The sequence below is a fragment of the Rhinolophus ferrumequinum genome, chromosome 2, assembly GCF_004115265.2.
Source record: "Rhinolophus ferrumequinum isolate MPI-CBG mRhiFer1 chromosome 2, mRhiFer1_v1.p, whole genome shotgun sequence".
NCBI classification, from domain to species: Eukaryota; Metazoa; Chordata; class Mammalia; order Chiroptera; family Rhinolophidae; genus Rhinolophus; species Rhinolophus ferrumequinum.
In genome coordinates, this window is record NC_046285.1 from 65177201 (window position 1) to 65203564 (window position 26364).

General features: G+C 36.8%; 1 protein-coding gene across 7 annotated transcripts in view; it reads right to left on the bottom strand.

The window, feature by feature from the left end:
- The window catches only part of KCNMB2 (potassium calcium-activated channel subfamily M regulatory beta subunit 2), a 227034-nt gene that overhangs the window by 175224 nt on the left and 25446 nt on the right, over window positions 1-26364 (bottom strand). For 2 of the 7 annotated variants that reach the window (XM_033131863.1, XM_033131853.1), the window contains exon 2: window positions 7251-7356. The exons of 4 other annotated variants lie outside the window; for them this stretch is intronic. In XM_033131863.1, coding sequence (XP_032987754.1) covers window positions 7251-7270 — 20 coding nt within the window. In that variant the 5' untranslated portion in view covers window positions 7271-7356. Of the gene's footprint in view, window positions 1-7250; window positions 7357-26364 lie in introns of those variants that run through there. One more of the 7 variants, XM_033131902.1, reaches the window with a different exon arrangement.

The following is a 26364-nucleotide window of genomic DNA, read 5'->3' on the forward strand; positions in this document are numbered from 1 at the left end:
AATATAGAAGATTATCAAGAGTATTTCAGGAAATAGAACTTGCCACACTTATAAACATTAAATAACCATCGGTCCAAAAAATAAGCATTGGTCAAAATCAATAGAATAAAAGTTGGTCAGCAGCTGATTTTTAGAGTAAATAGATACCAGTGGGAAAAATTTAGATCAATGAATCAAAAAACTACCTAGAATTCAGTTTAGGAACATTAACTTATTCAACAAAAAAGCAGACTCATAAAGGACCAAATTATGTCTTTTGATGCAGTATTCTGTGACTAGACTCTATAGTACATTTAATTGTGGATTTCAAGGTAGATCTCATTCGATTGCCCCTCTAGGAGGAACTGAGTCAGATGTTATATGACTTCTTACTGGTTTGCTTATTTTATTAGGCACTTTTGTCATATGTGGTTCTTGTTCCCAGATGTATCATTTTCCATTTCACACATCATAAATATGTACATAAATATTTTAAAAGTTTCTGTTCCTCTTGGTTGAATGTGTGCCATTTAATGGATAAGAGCTCTAACTAAAAAGTACCTAAGGTAATAAACTGCTCTAGCTTCCAAGCTTAAGTTAACCCAAATAACCTCAGGAATAACATGTTCGAGTTGGAAGATACCTCAGAGATCCTCTACAGAACCCTCACCCCAGCCTTAGAGTCCCTATTTTATTTCTTAAAAAGAAATTGAGTGGCAAGGGGATGCGCCAAACTTCATACCTTTGGTGGCCAAAACATTTGGAACACACAAATTATGTTTTCTGAGGCCATATTACAGCAAAAGAGTCACATGAAAAAAGAGAATGACTTTGATGTGCATTAAAAGCCCAATGGAGCATATTAAGAAGATAGCCCCTTCTTGTAGAGATCCTGATTCAGTAGAAACCCTCACTTTCAACTATACCTCCCTGCCTGATGCTAAGATAGATGGTGTATCACATGTGCCACAATTTGAGAATGATTTAAATGAAACAAAATAGGCAGGCACAAACAATAAGCTTACCAAAACATATTCACCTGCCAGGATTATAGCATTACCCAGATTTTAAACTGACAGACACTACTTAAAAAAACAAAAAACAAAAACAAAAACAAAAAACATAAATAAAATGAACTTCTCTACTAGCGTCTTTTTTATGGAAAATACACACAGCCCATCATGAGACCTTCATGGCTGATGACAACATAACATGGTCATTGCAAATCCAGCTATCCCTTTCCAGACATTTGAGTATCAAGCTCTTCTAATTTGGATGCATCTCACATGTGTGTCATTCCTTAAGAGAGTCTGAGAATAACATAAACGTTAAATGATATGTGTGCCCTCAATGAACCTCTGCCTTAGGAAACCAGAGGTGAAGATTCTTTTGAGGGAGGCAGGGGTTGGTCAGTATTTCCTTTGTGTTCTATCTAGAACTCTTGGTTTTTCAGAGTCTAAAAAAATGTGGTCCAAAATGCTGCGAGTTGAGAGTAAGAGATCACAAATTATGTAGCCTGAACATGATATACAGCTGCTGGTGTGATTAAGATAATTCAGGCCCTTCATAAATATTGCCAGTAAAAGCAAAAAAGAAAAATGAAGGCCTGTGAAAAACAGCACATGCTACAGATGTGAGGGGGATGCACGTTTAGCTTTGCATAAAACATACATATTTGAATTGGGTTATCATAAAAAAAGATCGCATAGGACTGAAGATGACTTTAGATATCATCTAATCCAGTATTTTTTACCAAAAAAAATTTAGCTGCAAGTCCTTTTTTCAAACAAAGTTTTATATAGAACCTCCAAAATATAAAAAGATAAAGGCAGAGGCTGCTTTGAATGAAGCCAGAGTATAGGGAGAGCTGGGTCTGATTCTCTCAACCTGCTGACGGGCAGACCTGCTATCCTACATCAGAGCCCAGGTTTCACAGGAAGGCACTGTGTGCGTCTGTTGTGCAGGAGATCCCTCCGACTTCGCCATGTGTCGTGCGGGGCGGCCTGCGGGGTCTCTGGTCCCGCTCCCCACACAAGAACGCAGGATATGGTGAGGCCAAAAAGGAACACCCACGGAGCCATAGGTAGGGGAGTCACACCACTATACTCTCGCTGGCGGCTGGGTTGGAGACACAGGAACCAGGAGCAACACAATTCTCAACCCTCACTGCGCCGCTTGCAGGCCCAGCCCCCATCTTCTTGCTAGCTCCCCCCTTTTCTTCTGCTAGCCTAGCCACAGCAGTTATATTCATGGCTAATGGCTCACTGGTTACAGCTGACGACCAACTAGCCACAGCTGCTGGCCATTTGATCAGTCGATGGCCATTTACTACCTGAGCCAGCACCTTTCTATGTGAGGCCGAGAGCCTGGAAACTGCTTTCTGGGGCTCTGTCCCCACAGCGTCCATGCCTTCATTTTTGAGTGCAGTGACTATGACCAAAGACGTTAAGGGATTTGCCCATATCAGGGAAGGTGTGGAGCCTTAACGTCAAATTTAAGGTCCGGGGGCCCTGAGAGGCCAAGCTGCCTCTTGCCCCTCGATATAGATACTAGATTTTAACAATTCAACTCTTTATGTCTGGCTAAGTGCTGTTTTCTTCAAAGTGGGTTTCGTTAGGGAAATTGGTCTACAAAGGAGAGGTAGGGAGTGCTACCACTGTGTATTGATTGTACGTGGGGAAGTTTGAGATTTTTCTCTGGTCATACTCAGATCGGTGGGACCAACTGTGTGAGGAGGAGAATTACTTTAGATAAAGACCCATAAAAAGTTGATTCATGAGATATTAGCCTCTTCTCCATTCTAGATTGTACTTTTTTCCCCCACAAATTTCCTTGGCAAAATTATGAAGTAATTTGCTTTTCAGTCACTAATTTTATGTTATGTGTTTCTCAATGGCTCATGAAACTCTATAGAACACTTTGAAATAGTAGACTTACTTTTACTTTCATTCAGATAAGGACTAGGAAATCCCCCTGTTTGTGGAGTGGGGGAAGAGTGTACTAGTCCTGTTCCAAAATTGTGCATGAGTGTAATTTTAACTCCAATTTTAAAACGATGAAAATATTAGATGGAAGTAGGGTGGTTGAAGGCTTGGGCATTGAAATCACTCTGAGTCTGAATCCTGTTTTCACCAATTACAAGCTGTGACTCTGGGCAAGTTACTCAACTACTGAGTGCCTTAATTTCAACTATAGATGAGAGATAAAAATAGTGCTTACTTCTTAGTGTTGTGAGGATTAAACAATATGATGCATAAAGCTCTTGGTGAAGTGCCTGGTGCATTACAAAATTCTCAATAAATATCAGCTGTTATTATTTCCAACTAGTGGGACAATGGGTGATTTTTGTCCCCTCAGTTCCCCCCCCCCAATTTTTATGTGAATATGTTATATGTTATAACAGAAATTAAAATTATGAATACAAAACAAAGAAAAAAATATCCACTTTTGAAAATTTGGCAATTTTGAAAAGCTTCTCCCTTTTCCAAATCCACCGTCAACCAAACTTTGATGTTCCATTTTTAAATGCAATCGTGTGTTTATGAAGGGGAGGAAAAGGGGACAAATGGAAAGATAAAATCATTTCATCCACTCCTCCTGAAAATATCCATCTTCTCTTCTTTCCTCTCTCTTTGTCTCTATGACCTTCTAGCACCAAGCAAAAAAGAGAGGGAAGAGGAGTGAGAGGAAGAATGAGGATGATCAGATGCAATGCCTCTGGTTAAACCTTCCCAGATCTCAGTGGGATGACCTCTTGATCTCATGCGAACCCTCCCCTCTCACTGTCACCCTTTGGGCCAGTAATTTTCAGTTTATCAATATGGAAACCTTGGCTTGATCTCACCTCTTCTCTTTGTAGGTTTTGACAAGGAGATCATTAAAAAGATTCCCAGCTCCTAATGAACAATTTAAAATGTTATGACTTTGTTTGGGGCCTCTAGCTTTAGGGAATGGCAGACTGGAGTTCTGAGAGCAAGCTTTCACCTGGTCCTGCCACTCCAATCAATGAACCAGCAAGTATTTATTGAATGGCTACTCTGGGCCCAGGTTGTAAAACTGACCTGAACGGGTTCCTGCCCTTCCAGATGACCTCACACTGTCCCTTTTCAGATGTGAGTAGCCCCTGGCTGGGCTCAGCTCAGAGAAAGTTGTGACCTGAGTCCCTGTGATGTGTGGCTGTCTGGAGACACCGTGATTAATCGTGGAGATTAGAGTTGGGGATTGTTTGTGGGGCATGTATCCATTTTATTTCAGCACAGGCTTCCGTGTTTGGATGTGGGCTCAGGTAGAACTAAATATGCTGGCAAAAGGGAATGCTTTTTAGTGCTTCTGTTACAAATCTGGGGTCTGGAAACCTGTTAGTGACCTGACCGGAGGGCTTGGAAGGTGAAAGCTGAGCTGTTGGAATGTTGGACTAAAGACTTAATTACATTAGTTTCGTAACAGGCATATATTTTAAATAATATTCTTTTTAGATAAACCTCTTTTTACTAAAGGACCTTTTTTTTCTCTTCTGTTAGCTATATTAGATAGTTATGAAAAACCTAACCTAAATAAATAAGTATGTAGTGTTTGATTTGAGCCTGCAGGGAATCCTTATTCATACAGGCTCTGTTTAGCACTTTCTATGTGTCAGGCGCTGCGCTACCAGTTTTATATCCATTATCTCACAAATTACTCACAGTAGTCCTTTGCATCGATCCTCACGTTTTCTCCACGAGGAGTTTGAGGCTTAGAGTAATGCAATAATTGCCTAAGGGCCTGTAAGGTTGTGATGATACTGACCAGCTGAGCCTCAGTGTATTCAAATGTGAAATAAAAGGCATAATAGCTACCTCCCAGGGAGCTTGTCATGAATAAATGAAGATGTACACATACATATGATATACATGTATATTAAAATTATAAATTCAAAAATTAATATACACACAGTGCATGCATTTCTGGTACATAATAAACGTTTAATAAAATAAATTATTTTAACAGAAATCTCCTTTCTCAAAGACCAATTTGCTTCTGCAGATGATTACATGGTGAGAAGCAAATGAAGAAGCTTTCATTTGAGGTTTGCTAACATACTCCTAGGGCAGACAGAGTTTTAGTTACTTTCTGCCATCTCTCTGTTCAGAGGTTCCTGGGAACCGTTTCTCTCTCCTATTAGTTAAATGAGTTATTCTGCTTTTACCTCAGGTGATGGTGGCAGGAATGTTAGCCTCTCATTCAGCCCCTAGTTGGAATGAGACCCTTTTCTATCTAGGTGCCTTCCCTTGCTAGGCTGTGAGCTCCTTGAAGGCAAGGACTGAATCTGGTCAAGGTTATGCACCCTGGCCCGTGCAGGTGCTCTGTTACCTGCCATCTGCTAGTGTAGTCAGGCAGAGTCACTTCCCACAGAAAGATCAGGAAAATATAGTCAACCCAGCAAATTCTGTTTATTGAGGGAGAAAAATCCTTGGACTACAAGGGTCCTTCCACCCTCTATTTCCCAGCACTTCCAAGGAAGGCTTTAGCTCAGGCTGGAATAATTCATCTCTGCTAGAAAATTTATTAGAGGTTATCTATTTTCCCTAATAGATAAAAAAATGTAAGTATAAGTTAACACCCATACAATACCAGTAGAGGAATAGATAGTAGACCGATGGTACAGAATAAGGTAAAGATCATACCCTCTGTCTTAACTGCTATGTTTCTATGACAAATGTGGCATTTCAAATCAGTAAAGGAAGAAAAGAATATTTTATTACACCCATTTGGAGAAAAATACAAATAACATTCCTCACATATCATCCGTAACAAATTCCAGGTAGATCAAAATTCTGAACACAAAAACTGTATTGTCCTAGAAATAATTTTATAATCTTGACACCAAATCCTGAAACCATAGGAAAAAGACTGACATATTTGATGATAAAAAAATGAAAAACTGACAAAAATATATGTAAATATTAAAAAAATATTCAATAACATGTTAACAATGGTTACCTCTAGTGAAGGTAATGCAAAGGACATGTGGTTATATATTACTAATGCTACCGAAAAAAACATTAAAAAGAAACATATTTAGAGAAAATATATTTGTGTTTTATCTATCTGTCTGTCTATCTGAAAAATAGGGTAGGATCTTTAACTATTACACAATTTTACCTTGTATTAATTCTACTTATTTTATTAGTAGAGATTATTTTTTCATCTTTGGTAATATGCTTTTGGAAAAGCCCCCATCCTCTACCCCTGTCTCATCCTCTAAGAAAGATTGTAACATAAGTGACTGCCTTCAAAAATTGACTTGTAAAAACCCAGGATTTATTTTAAGCTGAAATAAAATGTTGACTAAAATAGTCTATCCTCAGACTCTCTGTTTGACCTGTAACTACAATTACTATTTTTCTTCCTGTCCAATGGCATATCACAAAATTCCTTTTTAATTTGGATCTCTGCCAGCGTTTGCAGCTAGAAATTATTTCCATTTCCTGTTTTGGGCAGGAGAAAGTCAGGGTTGGAAGAAAACTTAGAATTCATCTACTAGTCAAATCTCCCATTCCAAAAATGAACTCCCTCCACAAATCCCCTCAAGCTCCATGAATGTGCCCACATGAGCTGTCCCAGTCTGTGTGAACGAGGCAAAGAACACAGAGCAGGGACACGGCAGGAGGGGATGAGCATATCCTCACATCCTAAAATCTTACTAAGTTTTATGTGCCACTCTACCATACAGGAAAAACAAAAAAGGCATTTAAAGATTGTTTTATAAAAGGCCTTACTTTCTGGACAGGACTTCTGTTCCATCATCCGTACTCAGTAATAAACTTACACGGCCATGTTGGAACATTTATGAGCATGAATCATTTTTAAATTATCAGTTTATATTATCATATAAATGATCACTTTTGCTTTCTCTCCCAATAGTGCTATAATCTCTAATTAAGCAGTTTATACATGTTTAAACGAGACTACAGTGCCCCAGAAAACTACTTTGTGTTGCTTTAATACTAAAAATGCAAAATGATTCAAGTCGCTTTCATCAGATGCTTGTCTCTGGATCAAGTCCCAGTCCGTCCACCCTACATCTGTAAGCAAAACAAGTCAGACTGAAAACTGAATATGGTATCGTCTGGTGTGTCCTGGACTTGGTATATTCAAATACCCAGATCAAATTGCTGACGATGGAATCTGCTCCCGGTTCTCTGACTCTTGCCTGTTTCCAACGCTAAAAACTCCTCCTACAAGAATTTGGGTCTCTAAAAAAGAAAATAAGTGGAAGATAATGATCCTACCTTTGATGCATGGTGGCCATGATATGGACAATTAAAAAGAAGTTCTCTAGTCTAGTGTAAAGGATGATTAATATAATAGTTTGGACTTAAGTGATGCAGATTGGTTCTGTGAAAAAAAAAGAAAAAAGAAATGATCCGAGGCAGGGAAGCAGACCATATATTTCATCATTCATCATGTGGGACAAAAGAGCCATTGAAATTAGAGTTTGAACAAGTGTATCATGATGATGCTGTTTTCAACAAGTTCTGCCAAAGTCTTAAAACCACAAGCACTTTTAGAGTTGATAATGGCCTGGAGAGATGATCTACTTTCTGTTCATTGCAGTCTAAGTGAGGGAAAGAGGATCCTGTCCAGAGAGTTTTAATTTACCCAAAAGCCTTACTCAGATGATGAATATTCCTCTGTGGACCCCTCTCTTAGTCTATCAAGAAGAGCCCTGCTTCTAAATCTGAAAATGTTGGCAGACAAACACTCTTGGTTAGAAGTAAGAACATGGTAGATAGGTGAACACAAATATAATATATAAACAATGGCTCTGCCTGGAATGGATTCTGTTTGTTTTTTTGAAGAGAATGAAGGGAGGTATTACAATCTTTTGCCAGGGGAAAACAGCAAGTGTAATAATTAACTCACCCTTTTATCAAGAAGAGTGCATTTGAGTGGGTCCTGCCTTCTTGATGTTAATATGGTAGAAATCTGACTATTGGGTCCAAAAATCCAGACCTAGGGATGATTTTTTATCCAAGCTTTGGATCTTGGAGAGGGACGAGGGGAGAGAGAACATATGTGAGGCTGAGCAGGTTCTCTCCTGCAACATCTGAACAACTAGTGCCTGGGGCAGAGTACCCTGCATTGTCTCCCACCAAGCCTCACAAATTTACCTCAGCAAGACTAATATTCCTGAGGAATTGGATCAATTTCTCATTCTTGTTCAGGGATTTTCATGGTGAACAATGGGCTCCTCTGTAGTCACTAAACTGGTGTGTTGGCTGGGGTATAAGCCACCCCTTCCATTGCCTCCTTGAAGCAGAGGTGCTAACCCAGGACAGAGATGCTAACCCCAGGTTAGAGGTGGTAACTCAGGACAGAGGTGCTAACCAGCCAGGACAGAGGTGCTAACCAGGCAGGACAACCTGCCTTTTGTGTTCTGCACACCTCTTTTGTTAGTTCCCTTGCAGAAGCTGGATGTCACAAAACATCACAAAAATAACACTGTTTCTGGTTAAATAAGTGATTTCAACCTAGGCTTTTCCTGACTGCTGGGACCAGATGGTTTAATCTGGAGTTTACCAGACCCCAGGTTTCTACTCACCCGCTGCCATTGTGTCATTTTCAGGCCATAAGAACAGATAATTACAACACTATAAACAGCCTGTTTGGAGACTCAAAGAAAGGAGACACTAATTTTGCCCAGTTCCTTCCTTCCTCTTTTAGTGTTTCCGAGTTTTCTGAGTGCTTCTCTGTGCATTATCTCATTTATCCCTCAAAATGCTCCATGAAGAGAGTAGCGGAGACATTGTTTCCACTCTTATAAATGAAAGTTTTGAGCCTCAGCAATATTAAGTAATTTTCCAGGATTACACAGCTAGTAAATTTTAGCCTCAAGAAGAAAATTTATCTTTTGCTTCCAAATTCTATCCTTTTGAAGTCATCATGGTGAAAGATCCAATCAAAGGCAAATCATTATTCTTTTAACATTTTGTGACTCAGACATATTTGAAAATAATACTTCAAATTTCTGAACTGAGTATTTATGATCACAGAATATCATCTCCAACTCCTGAATTAAAAAATGTTTTTGATAAATTCTCAGCCAAAAAGAGACTGAAACTTACTGAGTTTACTTTTTATATTTGTATAACTTAATTCTGGTTTAGATGGGAAAATAAGAATTAGTCAACGATTAGTATAAGATTAGCCAATGATTAGAGAGAGTGTGATTGCTTACATTACCTTGTAAAATGCAAATATCAAAAGGATTATATTTTGAACTGCCAATTATACTGTATATATAATTTTCTATATTTTTTTTTTATTTTTGAGACATACATTTTGATATGTATTGATAACTCTAAGGTATCCATTTCATCCATCAAGTAAATAATGTGCACTCTGAGAATGTCCACTTAAAGTTCTAATCCCTACATTATACTGAACTCAGAGAATATTATTTCTCTTTCCTCCTATAATCAATTGGACATATAGAAAATTATTCCCTCTTGAAAGAGGACTAAGATCATTGAGTCCTTATTTTGTGCCCCAAATTTTACATACATCATCTCTTTCAGTCATAAATTTTACCATTGAGGATCTGGGTTTCAGAGAAGTTATACAACTTGCTAACGTTCTCTCAATTATTTAGTGGTAAAAATAATATTTGTTGTAGGTCTTTCTCTGAACCATGATGTTTCCAAAGAGAAGTTATTGTTTAATTTTTGTAACTGTACATATAAACAAAACCATATAAGCAAAACAAAGTCCTCCTGTTTTTTGAAGTTCTAAAGGAGACATAGAAAACTGAATATAGTAAAAGAAGACCATTCTGCAGAGAAAAGCTCAATGTAAATTAACTTGTGAAGAGGAATTGGTGATAAATGCAGAAAGAGGTTAATCGAAAAAAGTGATCTATTGAACGATTTCCACCTGTATTTGTAAAACTAGATAATCTATGACCTGGTAATTACATGATGATGCCTATAATGAGAAAGCAATTAAAATATTTTAGTCATGCTACCTATCTGATTTTATATGAGCTTAGGGTGATGTAGAAAAGGTGGTAGGACTTGAGAATGTAATGTCTAAAAGAGAGAAACATTTCTGACAAAAAATTATATTTTTATGAGATATAGCATTGGAAATTACAATTCACTTAGGGTAAATAAATGGTGCAATGAATGGATTTTGATTTTAAATAATATGTTTAACAGGGATGACATAAGTACATGCATACAAAGTTTTTTTCCCAATGAAATTCAGTCTTGGTGGTGTTCTCTCCATTGAACACCATGAGTATATTATAGGCATTTTTAGATTGCTTTGAATTTCCAAAAAGTGGGATTGTTCAAAGCCTACCTGGATTGGGATTCAATGTCTTTCCCTTCACTCTATCCTAGTAATGATCTATCTAAAATTGTTTTTATATCCTTTATTTCAAATTGGCTTTTATCCTATCAATAATCACTGTCAATAAATCCGAGATGATTTATCGTTTCTTACTATCACTAGGTTGTCTTGGATTTGTGCTTCTGGTTTGTAAGTTGATTTCTCATAGTTCATAATAGCTAGTACATATATTTTAAACCTGATATGTTCATTTAAAACTTGATTGGGAGGAGAACCGGTATAATAACTTCGCAGTGTTGATATATTTTACTTATGGTATTATAATATAATGCACTATGACTCCACACTATTCACTCTACTCCTCTGCAGGATACCATTTCCTCCCATAATGACCCAGCCGAAATTAGCATCTTATCACTGCCAGTCATACTTATTATATATTTTAATATTTCTATAGCATTCATTACCTAGATAAATAGCATTATGTATCTTGCTTATTTATTTTCTTTTATTATTGTCTCTTCCAACTTCATGAAGAAAGGGACTTTAGTGAAAAATCTCATTCACATTGCATCATCAGTACAATAGAACAATGAATGATTGAATGAAAGAGAAAAACCAAGCCGTCACACTTTGCACCACATGACCCTTTTCCTCTGTTCAAGGTTGATTGGACAATGGTTGGCCACCTGACTCAAGGGCAGCTAATCCCTAAGCTCTACAGGGATATGTGACATGGCCTGATATGGAGAAGACATATGTATAGAGGGCAGCCCTAAAGTAGAGTCTGAGGCCAAGCTGGGTAAGAAGTGGAATATGCAGGAGAAATGTTAACAAAGCAGAGAGAGAAAATATATGCAGGGGAGATAGAAAGCTCACTTGGTTCTGTAGTGAGAGGAAGAGGAGCCCTATGAAGAGCCAAACTAAAATGTTCACACTAAAGTATGAACAGGCACAAGCCCAGCTGTCTAGGTCCTCAGAGTAACCTTGATCTCCAAACAAGCTTCCGCTTCCAGCTCTTCCTCCATGAAAACCTGTTCTGCCTGGTGTCTCCCTGTTTCTGTTATTGTGTTTCCTTGGTTTCTGTGTCTTGGTCAACCTCTGTTTTTACATCTAAAAGTGCCTACTCCAGCTATCCTTGACGTCTAATTTAGAATGCAACATATTCCATTCTGTTCTTGGGAAAAAAATCATCTAATGTTGGAACAGGATGTAACAGTTTGCAGAGTACTTTAATGTATATTATGCCATTTGTTCCTAACAGCAATTACTGTCTATGAAGTGTTCCTGATTTTCTCAGGGTGGGGAATTTCTCTATGTACTTGATTATCACTTTGATCTCCTTTAGCATGGATCACAGGCTCTATCTGTGTAAATGCCTGACCTTGGCTACTAGACACTAAGCATCTAGAAGGCAGAGACTATGTCCTGTTCACCTCATTCCTCGCGGTGTTTAGCATTCTGTCTCCTACAACATTGTTGCTAAATAGAATCTTTGTTCAAATATTGAAATGGTTTTTAAGAGTTAATGTGAAGCAATTCTACATTTAATTGCATTAGACCTTAAATAAAAAAAAATTTGGAGTTGTCGTTTAAAAATATTTCTTCCCCCAAATATATTTGTATGTACATTTTTTCAAATATTTCATATTTGTAGTTATGTTACATTATAGTCCACAGAATATTCACAACAGTTTCTGGGGAACTTCCCATATTGGTGTACAAATTTGTAAATAAATGACCAAAAGAACAATTAAAACAGGCATCCAATTATAAAATTAGTTCCAGATCCATTTCTTTTAGTTACTACAAGCATTTGTTTAGATACTTATTTTTCAATACCATAACCTCTGATTCTATGTCTCAATGAGGTTCTTCAGATTTGGTGATTGCTTTTCTTACGATGTAAGTGGTATTCTGAGGATTGAGTCTGGCGTGAAGATCATTAACCACGGGGTCCATATTTTCCTCAAAACCCCTAGAATTTCCCTTTCTTTTTTCTTGCTATTTTATTTTTAAAGATGCAGAACTGAAGAGGGGGGATGAAAAGCATACCAGTAATCAAAATGCACAAGATTACAAGTCTTGCTCAAGGGCAGTAAAGATGGTACTAGAATTTTGCATGAGGTGATTAAACCTCCCTTCTAATTCTCACTAGGTGTAAAGTTTTAAGCAACTATATTATTATATACTGAGTCATGTGTTTGAGAGCCTTGGTAATCTTTCATTAATATTAGTTAAGGTAGGGCATCGGAAGGATCAGACAAGATAACATTTGGTCTTGAAAAAAACTGATGAATTTCTGTTTCCTTAGCTACTCTATTAAATGGGTATTCATGCATTCAATGATTATTCAGAAAATATTTATTGAGCACCTGCTATGTCTTGCTATGTATTGTACTAGAAATAGGGGCAATAAGATAAAACATGGAAGGAAACACACAAACAACTGTTTATAAAATTCCATGGTAGGTGTCAAAGTCAAACCTACCAGTTAACTCTAATCCAGGTGTACACAAAGGAGAGAATCATCAGCCCTGCTTTGTGGAGGAGTGGAAAGTACTCAAGTAGTTTTATGGACAGATGCTTGAATTGGGTTTGAAGAACAAGTGGAGTTTTCAGAAAGAAGAGGCAGAAAAGGACCTTTTAGAAAGAAGGCAGATTATGGGCAAAGGTATGGCGATGTAAAATGATACGGGCTATACTGGGTAACTGCAGACTTGTTCAGTTTAGGTAGAACAAGAAAAGAGAGTGTTAGAGAGGAAAGGAGGACTACGTCATGGATGGCTTGGAAGGTCATCCTAAGGAGTTTATTTTTTTCTCCAGAGGGCAACAGGAAGGCATTGGAATAGTGCTACAATGTTAAAGATGATTTGGTGTAGGCAAGGCTAGGATAAGAAAATGATTTTTCAAGCTGATATGTATTGTCAGGGCACTGTAGAGCAAAGATTGCAAGTAAAATAATATTGCACTTATAATTGCTTTTATTCTTCATACATGTATTAGGTTGGTGCAAAAATAATTGCTGTTTAAAAAGTTAAAAATCATTGCAAAAACCGCAATTACTTTTGCACCAACCTACTAGCAATTTTAAAGTTCAGAAATTAAGCATTGTTGGCTTAAACAAGTTTAAGCACAGGGTTAAATACCATTCCAGAAAGCACATTATGCCTTCCTGTCCACCCCACTAGCCTTATCTTCTCTTCACTTCAGTAGGGGGTAAATAGAGTTAAGATACACTGCAGAACACATGAACACATGTGAAAAGAGAGGCAAGTGGATTATCTACCTCCACGGAGGAGGTGTGTTTGATATGTGCGTCCACAGGTACGTGAGGATCAGTGGTATAGAATAGGCCATGAGTCGGTGGAACTGGCTTGAGATCCAGTTCTAGAATAACTTAGTTATGTGACTTTAAAAAGTTAATTGATTTCTCTGAGCCTCAGTTTGTTCATCCTTAAAATGACTTAACTATTTTACAAGGTCACAGTGAGAATCTATTGAGATAATGTCTTAAGTACAAAAGTGCTTAATTTATGCATGCTTTCAAAACAAGGTATTCCTGGTAAGTACCAATAGCAAGAAATCATAAAGCATTATTGGAGAAGCTTTCTTCAAAATGCTTAAGTAAAACTCCCTACCCCAGAAACTATCTTGCTGTCTCCAGGTTTATACTTCTGATCTGTTTTCCACTCTATAAATTGATGTACAAATGTATGAATTTATTTTTATGAGTGATGGTGTTTGGGTTGAAAATTTTACCATTATGAATGTTACCCAACGATTATTTCTCTAAGCAAATAGGACATTTTCTAGGACTAGTTGCATGAAGTAAATACTAAGGAAGGGTGTTTGAGTCAGTGCACATGGTTATTTTTAATTAAATTTTTTTAACGAAAATAGTTTTGTATAGAGGAAAGAATTTTGGGTGCAATCATATCACCTGTTCATTTAAACTGGCTCAATTAGGCAATGAAATTATATCCATATGTCCAAATTATATTCAAATATCCATGTAGTTCACCTTTCTTACAAATATTCCTACAACAGTCAATCACCAAATATTTACTTAATACATTAGTAGAGGTTGCTTGGGAAGATATATTAACAACATTAGAACCGGAACTTTAGAGCATTTGCAACGCTGGAAAACTGGAAAGCTTGGCCATTTTTATACTCTGTCTGCAAAGTAATTACTATGGCAGGATCATACAGAACTGGTTAGAGCCCAGGTGAAGAGCACTGGTGAGCTCTAGTCAGTTATCTCTGCTCAGGGCTGCATGAACTGGCTGGTCCTGTTTGAGGGAGCTGAAATGAGTATCCATAGACCTCACCATGATGACAAAAAAATTGTCCACAGAGAAAGGAACATTACAAGTTTTCTTTTTCTTTTTCATCTTAGAATCTGAAGATTTGAAACTCCAACTGCTACTCTAGTAAGATTGCTTAGATTCTTAGCCAGTAGATGGCTCTCTGTTTTTTTGTTTGTTTGTTTGTTTTTGTTTTTATTTTTTTGCCAAGATGCTGTCCAATGTACTGAATTGAGGTTTCAGAGTAGCCTCTATCATACAAATGATTGAAGTAATGGAACTTGTGTCTTTGAGGCCATTTCCTTCCTAGTTAGGTGACCTTGAATGGAGAGACATATGGAATGTTTTAAGTGGATCTTCCTTGTCTTCATAATTAAGATGTAAGCTCATGGAAGCCTTTCATGCTTACACATTTGCGTAGACTTTTCCTTCTACCCTTATTTCTCATCCATGCTGCAAAGTGATGATAAAGCTTGTGGTAGATCTAAATTGTCTTATTGTAGGCAATGCTGACACATTTCACTGTGTAACACACTTTTTCAATTCTTGTATAATACTACTAAGCACCTATCACTAGGAAACAACTGGGGTTATTTTGTTTCATAACTATAATTTATATCTTATTCCAATCTACATTATTGAATTATTAGACGTCATCTACATTTTAGGTGATGCTAGTTAAAGGGAGGTTATAGAAAACATGATTGAGGAGTAAAGCTATAACCTAGACACATACATGTGGGACAACTAAACAGTGGAAAGGAAAAAAGTAGAACGAATGAAATTGTAATGAATTAGAAGTTCCATTCAAAGTGCACATAGAGACTCAGTGGTTTTGAAAGTATTGGTTAATTAGTGGAGGGCAGATGTGGCATGATGGAAACAGTACAAAATATTTAAATAAGAAGATGGCTAGTTTTCTTTCTTGGGAAAAACACTTGAAGTCTGAATTTCAGTTTCCAAATCTGAAAAGTGATAAAAATATAATATCTACTTCGTAAATTTGTTGAATGGTTACACTATATGAGGTGATAGAGCTAAAACTTTTGTGTAAAGTGTACAGTAAGGTAGCATACCTTTTTTGGTCAAAGACTGTTTTGTTGGCAGAGTCCATGAATTCTGTTATTTATTTCCTTCTCTTTTAAAGGAAAACTGCTGCGTTTCATATCTCCCTGACAGTCTTTTTTGTGTGTGTGTGAGGAGGTTTTTACTGCTGTAGTTGGTGTTTTTCTGCTCCTCTTTCCACTTGCTTTTTACTCCCAAATCAAGTGTTCAGGCTCTTTTCCTCCACAATAGCTATTGACAATTAAGTGGACAAGAACTAAGGAATAAAGCCTTTGTTGTGTGAAGTTATTAACAAAGGAAACTTTTATTTTAGCAAGATCAAAAGGCACTATCCAGAGAGAGTTTAGCAATAGTTTAATTACAGTCAGTTTCTACTGCTGTAGTGTTCATTTTAATGAGACTTGACTTTCTATTCTTATCTTTACTGAAATATTTTCGCATTTTCTCCACACACTTTTCCTTTCTCAGACAATAAAAATTCACTTTTAGGGGCTGTGTGTGTGTGTGTGTGTGTGTGTGCGCATGGTGAGTGATTAAAACATGATGTGTAAAGCATGGTCCTCCTTCACAGGGTTATAATGTGTCTCTCTAATATAATTGTAAATACATGAAAACCAGAGAACCTGAAGAGAGAAGTTCAGAAATAAAATTTTAGAAAAATAAGTGAGAGACTGAACTTTCAAGATAGTGATGATTTGTAAGGGGTTGAAAATATATTGTATTGACCACAAACCAGTTCATGCTGTGTATTAAGAGAAACATCATCTATAGGAGAAAGACTCAATGCGACCAGATTAGATGTGATAACTAACAAAAAGGAAAGCAGATGAGGCTATATGCCAGGAGCAGGGAAACAATATTACAACAGTTACAATAGGAGTTATACTTACAAGTAATAACACAATTTTAAAATTTTATCTTCAGCACCATTATAGTGTGAATCAGGAAAAAAAGGAAGGCAATAAAAAGATATGAGTTGAAGGAACATAGATGCAGAAGCCATTGTCAGAAGCAGTCCTAACCACTGAATTTTGAGATAAAAGTTCTGATGTTTTTAACTCTCTCAGAAGGTCAAAGACAATTAAATTTATCCTCCTAAATATTTATATTTATATAATTCTTTACAGTTCATAAAGGTTTTTTTTGTGTGTATAAATTCCCCCTTAATTTAATGAGTGCCTACAATGTTCAATGTCTCACATTGTGAGGAAAACATGTCCCCTGTTCTGAAGAAGCTTAAATTCTGAGACGGTCTGGAGCATGTAAACAATTGACTACAATATTTTGGAGGCTCAAGAAGGAAACCAACATAGGATATAAAAATAATTTTAGTAAGGGACTGTAGTTGACATCTATTATTTTGTCTCTCCTACATCCTTTCCTTTTAGAAATTGCCACTTTCTCTTGCCATTTGATTCTGGTAAGACTATCAAAGACATTGTTCCTTCTCTCCATACAGATGTGGTCACATGAACCAAGGTGGCAAATTAGAATGCCTTATCCTTCTAGTCATTATGATTGGTCATCACAATCAGTCCAGGGCCAATCAAATCCAAGTAAGTTTACTTGGAGTCCTTTTTGAGGTAATTATTTGGATATTTGAAGAGGGAGCCTCTCTATCTTCCTGAAGGAAATATCTGTGTAGATCTGAAGTTGGGGGTGGCTATCTATTCTTAACACATTGAAAGAATCTTCTGGGAGATAGAGCCAATCCTAAACAAAAGGAGCCAATAAATGAAGAAGGGACATTTTTGAGCATCTGGATCTAGCTATGCCAAAGCTAGTCATCTATATTGACATTTTTACCTAATACTTTTCATATTCACTTGGATGTGTTTGGATTGTGTGTCTGTCACTTACATACAGATTCCTGAATAACACAGAGACTCAATTCTTTTGAATAAAGTCCTAATTTTATCTCTGTCTATATATTTATCATCTTAAAGATGCACTTTACATTCCAGTTAGGATAAATTTATATATTAGTCCAATAGGTATTCTTTGAGTGTGTTTCAAGCACTGGGAGCGGGGGGGGGGGGGGGGGGGGGGGGGGGCACTGGTTATTTTGTACTTCTCTCCCTGTCCTTTCACTTTGTCCTATTCCTGTGATGGAAGAGGTACACTTTTCATTTAAGAGAGGAAACTGAGGATTGGAATGGTTAAGTAACATAGCCAAGATCACAAAACCACAAGGTCGTAGAATTGGGATTTGAACTCAGACCTGCCTGACTCCACCCCCGCTATTCTTAGCACAGTGTCATCTTTAAGAACATAAAGTGTGTTCTTAACAAAGATTAAATGATACTCTTCGTGGCTTCAAATACTCTAAACTATTTGTCCTGGTGCAAATGGTCTCACATTGCTTCTTCTTTTGAATTATGACTGCCTTTTATAATTTTCTCTATATTTTCTCTCTTATTGTCAGAATGCTAACTGTTAACTCATTGCTATTGTAAGTAGGCCTGGCTATAGCAAAATGTGCCCTCCATTTCAGTTGATTGCTTCTTAGCTGCTTGTAATCCAAGTAGGTGTTCTAGAATAAGTGACCTGAGGCCCTTTGTGTAACCATATGGAATCAGTAATGATGATAGTAATGCTAATACAGTGATCATTTATTGAATTTTTTATAAGGCATGAGATATGTCACATATGTGGTCTACTTACTCCTCATTTTAGACATTTCTATTGGTTGCTGAGGACTTTCCCCCCTTATTTTCTAGGTCTCAGGTAAATTTCAAACAGAAGATGTTATATATATATATATAAACATGTTATATATATATAAGATGTTATATATAAGATGTTTTATATATATATATATCAGGAGTGCCAAAAAAATGTATGCACATGACTTGTATTCATCTTTTGTTATCGGTGTATATTGAGTAGTACAATTTTAATACCATTTTTTCCTTTCTTAAAATGTGTATACATATTTTTGGCACCCTCTCTATTTATATATGCACACACACATACACATCTATATAGTCATGCACCATGTAATGATGTTTCAGTCAGCAACTGACCACATAGATGACGGTAGTCCCTTAAAGTTATGCCAAAGAACTGACAAATTCCTATTGCCTAGTAATGTCATACCATTGTAAGGTCATAGCGCAATGTATTACTCACATGTTTGTGGTGATGCTCGTGTAAACAAATCTATTTCGCTGAAAGCAGTTTAACAGTATAGCACATACAATTACAGTAGTAGGCTATACCATCTATGTTTGTGTAAGTGCACTCCATAATGTTTGCACAATGATGGAATCACCTAACAACATATTTCTCAGAACTTATCCCTGTCTTGAGTGGTGCATGCTATATATGTGTCTCTCTTGCTCTCTCTCTATATAGACAGACACATATGTACATGTGTGTCTGTCTATACATTTTCACATATATACACACTCAGAAGCTCTGATTACTTTCATTGACCTTTCTGACTTTGGTCAAATATTGGCAAGAGTAAAGATGGGAATGAGAAAAACCCAAATGGTGATATGCCAAGGACACCTTCCATAGAGTCATGATATGCTGGTTGGGTAATGATTTAATTACTTTCATTAAATGCTGAAAGATTTGAAGGCATCTTATTAATTCATGTGATTACTCATTATTATGCATCCTCAGTACCGAGAGCTACACAAGGTAGAAAGTTTATCTTTAAATGAGCACTTCTCAATTATACTAACACCAATGTGTTTTGCTGTAATTGTTCCTTTGGAGCCATTAGGCAGTTAATCTGTAGAATATGAGTATACGTTTTAAAGCACAAGGCTGCTTAACAACTTTCACAAAGTTTGCATTGTAAATATATCTTTAGTAAAATTATTTTTGCTGAAATATTCCCATCTGAGCAATATAAATATGGAGTTTTCTGGATTTTTACACACTTATCTGAATGTAAGGCAGGGAGATGGATTTTTGGTGTTTTCCTGATTTAAAAAAACAAAAAAAAAACTACTCAATACTTTTCTTCTCTTTGACATTGGTTCAAAATGGAAAACAGAGACAGTGATTTTTCTGGAAGGAGATAGGATGTATTAGCTAGATGGACTGCCTTTTTTTATTTTCATGTGGTTTTGGAGAAAAATTTTTAGTGACTTATATGTTATAGTCTATATGAGTTTTCTCTGAGCTAAAATTGCCAATTAGGTCTGTGCACGTGTGTGTGCGTGCATGTGTATGTGCGTGTGTGTGTGTGTGTGTGTGTGTACATAAGCATGCATGTGTGTTGTGGGATGTGGCCAGATACTACCTACTTGAGTGCTGAGACCATTGAACTTTGCGGATGTGACTTAGGTTTATATTTAAATCTATGTCTACAAGTAGCTAATAGAAAATTACTATCTTCAGTGAACTGCATGTTAAGCATTATTCCCCCCAACTGTGCGTTTTTTACTAAACCAAAAAGTATTTCAACTAAGGCTATATTTTGGGAGGGTTATAGACCACTACAGGGCTTAGCAAATTAACCTTAAGTATTTCCATTGGAAAGACTCCATGTATTATTATTTGGATATTTTAGGGGAAATACACGTAAGGGAAAGAAAGACCCTCAATGACATCTAGCTCACCTTATTTATTCTTTAATAAATATTTTTTCTTATGATATTCCCCTGCCACTAAAAGTCCACCCTACTCTAAAGAAATAATTCACTATCACTTTGTTTAATTTGCCCACTCTCAATATCTATGGAACTTTGTAAATATTCTCAAGTTTCTTATATTTATGTTCTACTCTGTCCTAGTTGCCTTGTTTCAGGGTTCTGTACCTCATTAAGAGCTATAGTCAACTGTTGTGAAACAGTGTTGTATTTCTAAAAACCCAACTCTTCTGCCTGCCGTGGGATTTACACTGTGCGGATGTGATTTATTGTTACTGAATCCTGATTTTCAGCACCGTACTGAGAAGACCCAGAGGAGATGCTGAAGTTTAAATTTAGAGATATAAATGAATTGATAGACACAGTGATGTAATCAGTGATAGCTATATGCAATCAATGATAGCTATATGTACCATGTCTGCCGGAGTAATTTAATAAAATAGTTGGAAATGCTGTAACGAATTGTGTCTTGGGAAAACAAACCGATGTGACACAACACTGTTTTGTGTAAATCTTCATGGCTAGAGGTATATGTTCATTGTTTGGCAGGAAAATGTGTTTATGATTGTTGCCATGCCCCCCGTCCATGCTTTAATTGATTTTCCTTGGAAAAGTTTTGCTTTTTCTCTCAGGTAATTTTACTTTGCATCATTTTTTAGCCCTAGATAAAGTAAATGCATTTCAGGTGGGGAGAACTTCCAAACTGTAAATTTAGAAGTACATTTTGGAGGAAGCACTCTATTGAATCCTGAGTGCCAGCGGCTACCTGTGTGACTTTGGGTTCATTATGACTTTCAATCTTTCTATTTTTAACGGAACAGCATATAGCATTTGTTTTAAATAATACAGATTAGCAGAAAGTAGAGAGTGATCTCTTCCATCCCAGCTCCTCGCTTTCATTCTCTAGATGTAACTACTATCAATCACTTGGAATGTGTTATTCCAGGCCTTTTACTATGTACATACAGATGTATGTATATTTTATGAACATAAACTTAATTTGCTATATATATTTTGTATCTTAATCTGTACGTTCAAAAATATTTGTAAAACATCCTTCTGAATGAGTTTAACTTCATCTACTTCAATCTTTTTATTGTATTCAAAATATTCTAGAATATAGATGTATCATAAGTTATTTTACTGAAAAACCTTTATGTTGTCTCCAAATTTTCAATATTACAAATAATGCTAGAATGAAGACAATGCACATAATACCCTGGCACACTTGTGAAAGCCTCTCTAAGGAATACATACATGGCTATGAATGAAACTGCTGAAATAATTTTGCTGTTTAAATTTTTAGATAGATTCTTCTGAATTATTCTTCATAGAGTATATTTTAAATCAATTTATAATCTATCAAATGTGTATAAGAGTTGGGGAAGTTTATTACATTTAGGTCTAGTTTTCTTCTGTATGAAACGGGGATAAATTACCTATTTCTCAAGGTTAACATGAGGATTACATGAGATAAGCCATGCAAAACATCTAGAATTATACCTGAACCAAAATGAGTGCTTGATAAATCTTCATTCCCATCTTTTTACTTCTCCAACTATTCCACTTTACACAAAGCAATAATACAGCAATTATTAGAGGATTCAGTTTTTCCACCTGCAGTTTATATGCAGTGTTCTCAGCACTCTAATATTCACACCTACATCAGTACTGAGTTTCTTGACTGTAAAAGTTAGTTCTAATCACTACTGTCTTTACATAGGCCATGATCCTTGTATGACACATGATGACCATCCTATTAACGATTTCAGTGTTTTACAAGTACTTTGCAGATGTCTTTTCACTCCTCTTGTGGCTCTTTGTTTCCATGTGTTTTGGAGTTTCGAGACATTGAATGATCCATTTTGAATGGATCTATTTTGAATGATCCAACATTGAAGTGTCCACATCTACTTCTTCTGATAAAAAGTCATAAATGAGGCTGTGCGTGATTTGCAGATGCTAAATTCTAATGCTCTTCATCACTATGCCCATCTCTCCACTCCTTTGTTGGAGGACTCAGGGGGCACTGCGGTACTTCCTTTCTGATGTCCCCACACTTCCATTGAGATCACTCTTACTTTCTAGGATTGTACATACCTCCCCAAACTTTATTTTTCTTGAGGACTTCACTCACAACTTTGGTTGATTCCCATCTCAAAGCTGCAGTGAGTCTTGTTTGAAAAGTGAGATGTGATGCAAGACCATTCATTAGAGGAGACATGTCTTTCACTTTGTATATTTCATGCACATGCAATGGAATCCAGGTTTACAGGTTACCTTAAAGAACCTTTCGGGCCTGGACACTGGTAGTCTCCAAGAGTGGGTGACCTTGATATCTATCAGATTACTGGCCCCCTCCCCCAACCACCTCTGTGAGGTTCTTGCTCTCCAGTCAGCCACCACAGAGCCAGTTTAAGCTGTGGACAACTTCTGAATATCAAGTTGATTTTATTTAATTGTCACTTCTGTCATGCTTACTCTGTACAGACACTGTTCTGGGTGCTTTACAAATATTAACTCATTTAAATCCTTAGTGGCTGCCCCCATTTTTCTAGTTCCATTGAACATCTTTCACACTATCTCTGTATAACAGCTTTCAAATACTTTGAAAAGAATCACCAAGTTCCCCAGGCGCTACGTTCTTCTTTTTTCAAATTAAAGAATCCCAGTTCACTCAGTAGTTTCACAGACTGCACAATTGAGAGTTATTGCGTACACTGACCACTCCCCTCTAAATGTCCTTTGATTTGTTAATGACTCTTTCAGAGATTGCAAGCTGTCTAGCTCTGGCCCACAGATGTGTTTTTCTTGGCACAATATCTTTTTTGTTTTGTTTTTAAATAAGAAAGAAATAGCAAAGGAAATTTGAATGTTTTTCTATAGGGCATGCATTCTCTAGCTCCAAGTTCCCATCTGTGCCTATTGTCAGTTCTGGCTTCACTCTACTTGGCTCCTAAAGGTGTCTGAGTTTGAGAACCCTGCTGAAGTATCATGTCCAGAACCAAACCGAACCTAGACGCTGTCTGGCCACAGCCCAGTTGAGAGAGTCCTTCATTCTATGATGCTATCAATACTGCAAATCCAGATTTATCTATTATAGTACATTTCCTTGCAATGAACTTTTAATCCATATGTTAGCTGTTCCTCCACACAGATTTTGAAGCTGGATATAATAATTTTACATTCGGAATAAAAAATTCACTTGCATCAACATTATTGAAGAATGTATACTTTATTGACAGAACTGGAGGCAAAAGAGAACATTTATAAAGCCCAGTTTTTTTCCCTCTAGGTATCTTAGCCTTACATTTCTTGGGTCTTCTCTATTACCTTACCCCCTCTCTCAGTGCCAACACTTAGCTTTACTGGTTCCTTCTTCCTTTCCTGGAATCCTTTCTCTGAGTCTTCTCAATCTCATCCCCTTAATATGCAGAGCAATTTGTTCTGGGCTAGCTGTGCCAAACCTAGTGGTCGCACCTGTCATCTCTTCAGCCCACAGTACTCTCCGCTCATCAGGAGGCAGCAAATGATTGCAATAACTAAAACATATTTGTTCCTATCACAATAAGATCACTTGTGGTAAAGCTAGGCAACATATCCAATCCAGCTCTCTTCTTACAGATGGAGAAACCCAGATCCAGAAAGGCCACGTTAGTTAGCTAAGATAACACAGCCAATTCATAAAGAGGTAGGCATAGAAGCCAGCACCCATCCTTCCCAGGTCTGTGTATGTAAAACTGTGCTGTGGATGATATTACTAGAAACTCTATTTATACATGAACTGTCACTAATTCTACGCGTGCTAAATTTTGGTGATACTATTTTGGTTTACACTAAAGCAGATGACTGAATTTCCTTTCCCCGTAAACACACACACACACACACACACACACACACTATAGTTGCTATAGTCTCACTTGGCTAAAAGGCTGCTGTATTTCTTTCCCTACTGAATTTTTCCATAAAATGTCTTTTGGATCTCCTGACAGAGCATTTTGCAAAAGGTAAAAAAAATTACAAAGCGAGCATTTCCAGCTACACTAACACTGGGGTCTGTTGCAGCAATATTAAAGAATGGTAGGATTTTAAAGTTGGAAGGACCTTATAGATCATCTAATCTGATCCTCCCCTAATTTTAACCATGAGCAGATTTAGGCCCAAGGGGATCAGCCTCTCGCTGAGAGTCACAAAGCCATTTAGTTTTGGAACCAAGAATAGAACCCAGCTGTCCTAACTCTAGTGTATTTGCACAACTCTGTGCAGCTTTTATGTAAAAACAAATAAAGAATAAAGCTGATTTCTCAGCATTGTTTTGTGTTTATTGATAGTGAAGGGGATCATGTGCCACTTACAGTAATCTCTTAAGATTTTATAATAATCCCTGAATTAGTCTGTTAAACTGTAGCTGTAGCTCTGTGCTTTATAGATCGATATCTATTATTCATAATGCTTTCTTGTTCCTGTTCAAATAACATTATCCTTATGCCTAAAATTTTATGGATTCATATTCAGTTTTATGCACAGTGAGAGGATAAAGCCTTAGAACAAAGAGTTTTCATTTGTGAATTTAATTCAACAGGTATTTTTCAAGTACCTACTGTGTGCCCAGCACTTCTGGGGATTCAGAGGCAATATGTGGCATGGCTTTTAGCCTTAGAGAACTAATATTCTGTCGTGGGCTTCTGAGTGTCTAGAAACATCTGGAAAACATACAAAGTTGTCTCTGAGGAGGTGGAATAGTGTAGTGGGTAATGGCACAGACTCTGAGGTCAGGCAGTGTTGGGTTTGCATCCTGGTTCTGTTATTTACTAGCTGTGGTATTGTGGAAAAATAACTTCAGTCAAGTCTCAGTATTCTCATTTGGGGATAAAAATAGCACTTACTTCATAGAGTTATTTCAAAGATCTCATTAAACGACAGAAATCACTTAGCACATGTCTGACATGTAGTGCTCAGAGGTGTCAGATAATGTTCAAAATCTTTATCATTCTATCTCAGTGAAGTCTACTGTGCTTCTTCAAAGCACATTAGAGAGCAAAATCAATGATCTGAATGCATTTAGGGGAAGAAAACTTGGGCTTTGGATCTGAAATACTTAGATTTTATTGATTGACTTACTGGTTGATTGAGCTCTGTTTGTGTGGTTCAATGTAGGTATTTGTCCACAACAGAAATCTCGAGCTTTGAAGAAGAGTTCTAAGGGGAATAGCAGTTGCCTCACTCAGGGGGTTATCTTCAACTTAACTTTGAATTATTTGTTTTTGTGAGAAATGTCCTCCAAACTGATCTCCATCCCTTTAACTGTCAGTGTTCCCTATTCACCTAAGGTTCTCAGACAAAGGCCTCCTGGCTGGCTGTCAATTACTTGGGTCCCCACCCTGCCTTATCTTGAACACTCTCTTGTTACTAATAAATTAGCCCTCAAAGAAAAACATTTGAACTAAGTGGTACGAAGTATTTTGGAAAGACTTCAAGTATTGTTTGGTGATCTAAAATAATCAAATGAACTAATTACTAGCCAAATCCTTCCCTTCCTTCCTTCCTTCCTTCCTTCCTTCCTTCCTTCCTTCCTTCCTTCCTTCCTTCCTTCCTTCCTTCTTTCCTTTCTTATTCCTTCATTCTATCCTTTCAAGATTTTTTGGTCCTCATTCTATATATCTATATCTATATCACTGACATAGATATATAGATATATCTTTTTTTTTAAACGGGAAATAAAGTGAATATAAGGAAGGAAAATGGTCTTAACAATGTATCTGTACAATCTAAAAGAAAAATAGTTATGCTTGATTTGAAATTAAATGTTTCTTAAGCAAGTTTTCAGTCAGGCTATTAATAAGCATTCTGCAGACTGGTGACATATACGAGGTGTGATCAAAATATATACAGTGAATGTTTAAATTAAAAAAAAATTACGGTAAAAGACACATTGCCCTCAAAATACTCCCCCTCATTCATCCCGTCATTCTTGCCACTTTCTGAAGCAGTTCTGGAAGTCCTCTTTTGTGAGTGTCTTTACTTCATCTTCCATCATGACAGCGCTCCATGTCACAAATCGCTTC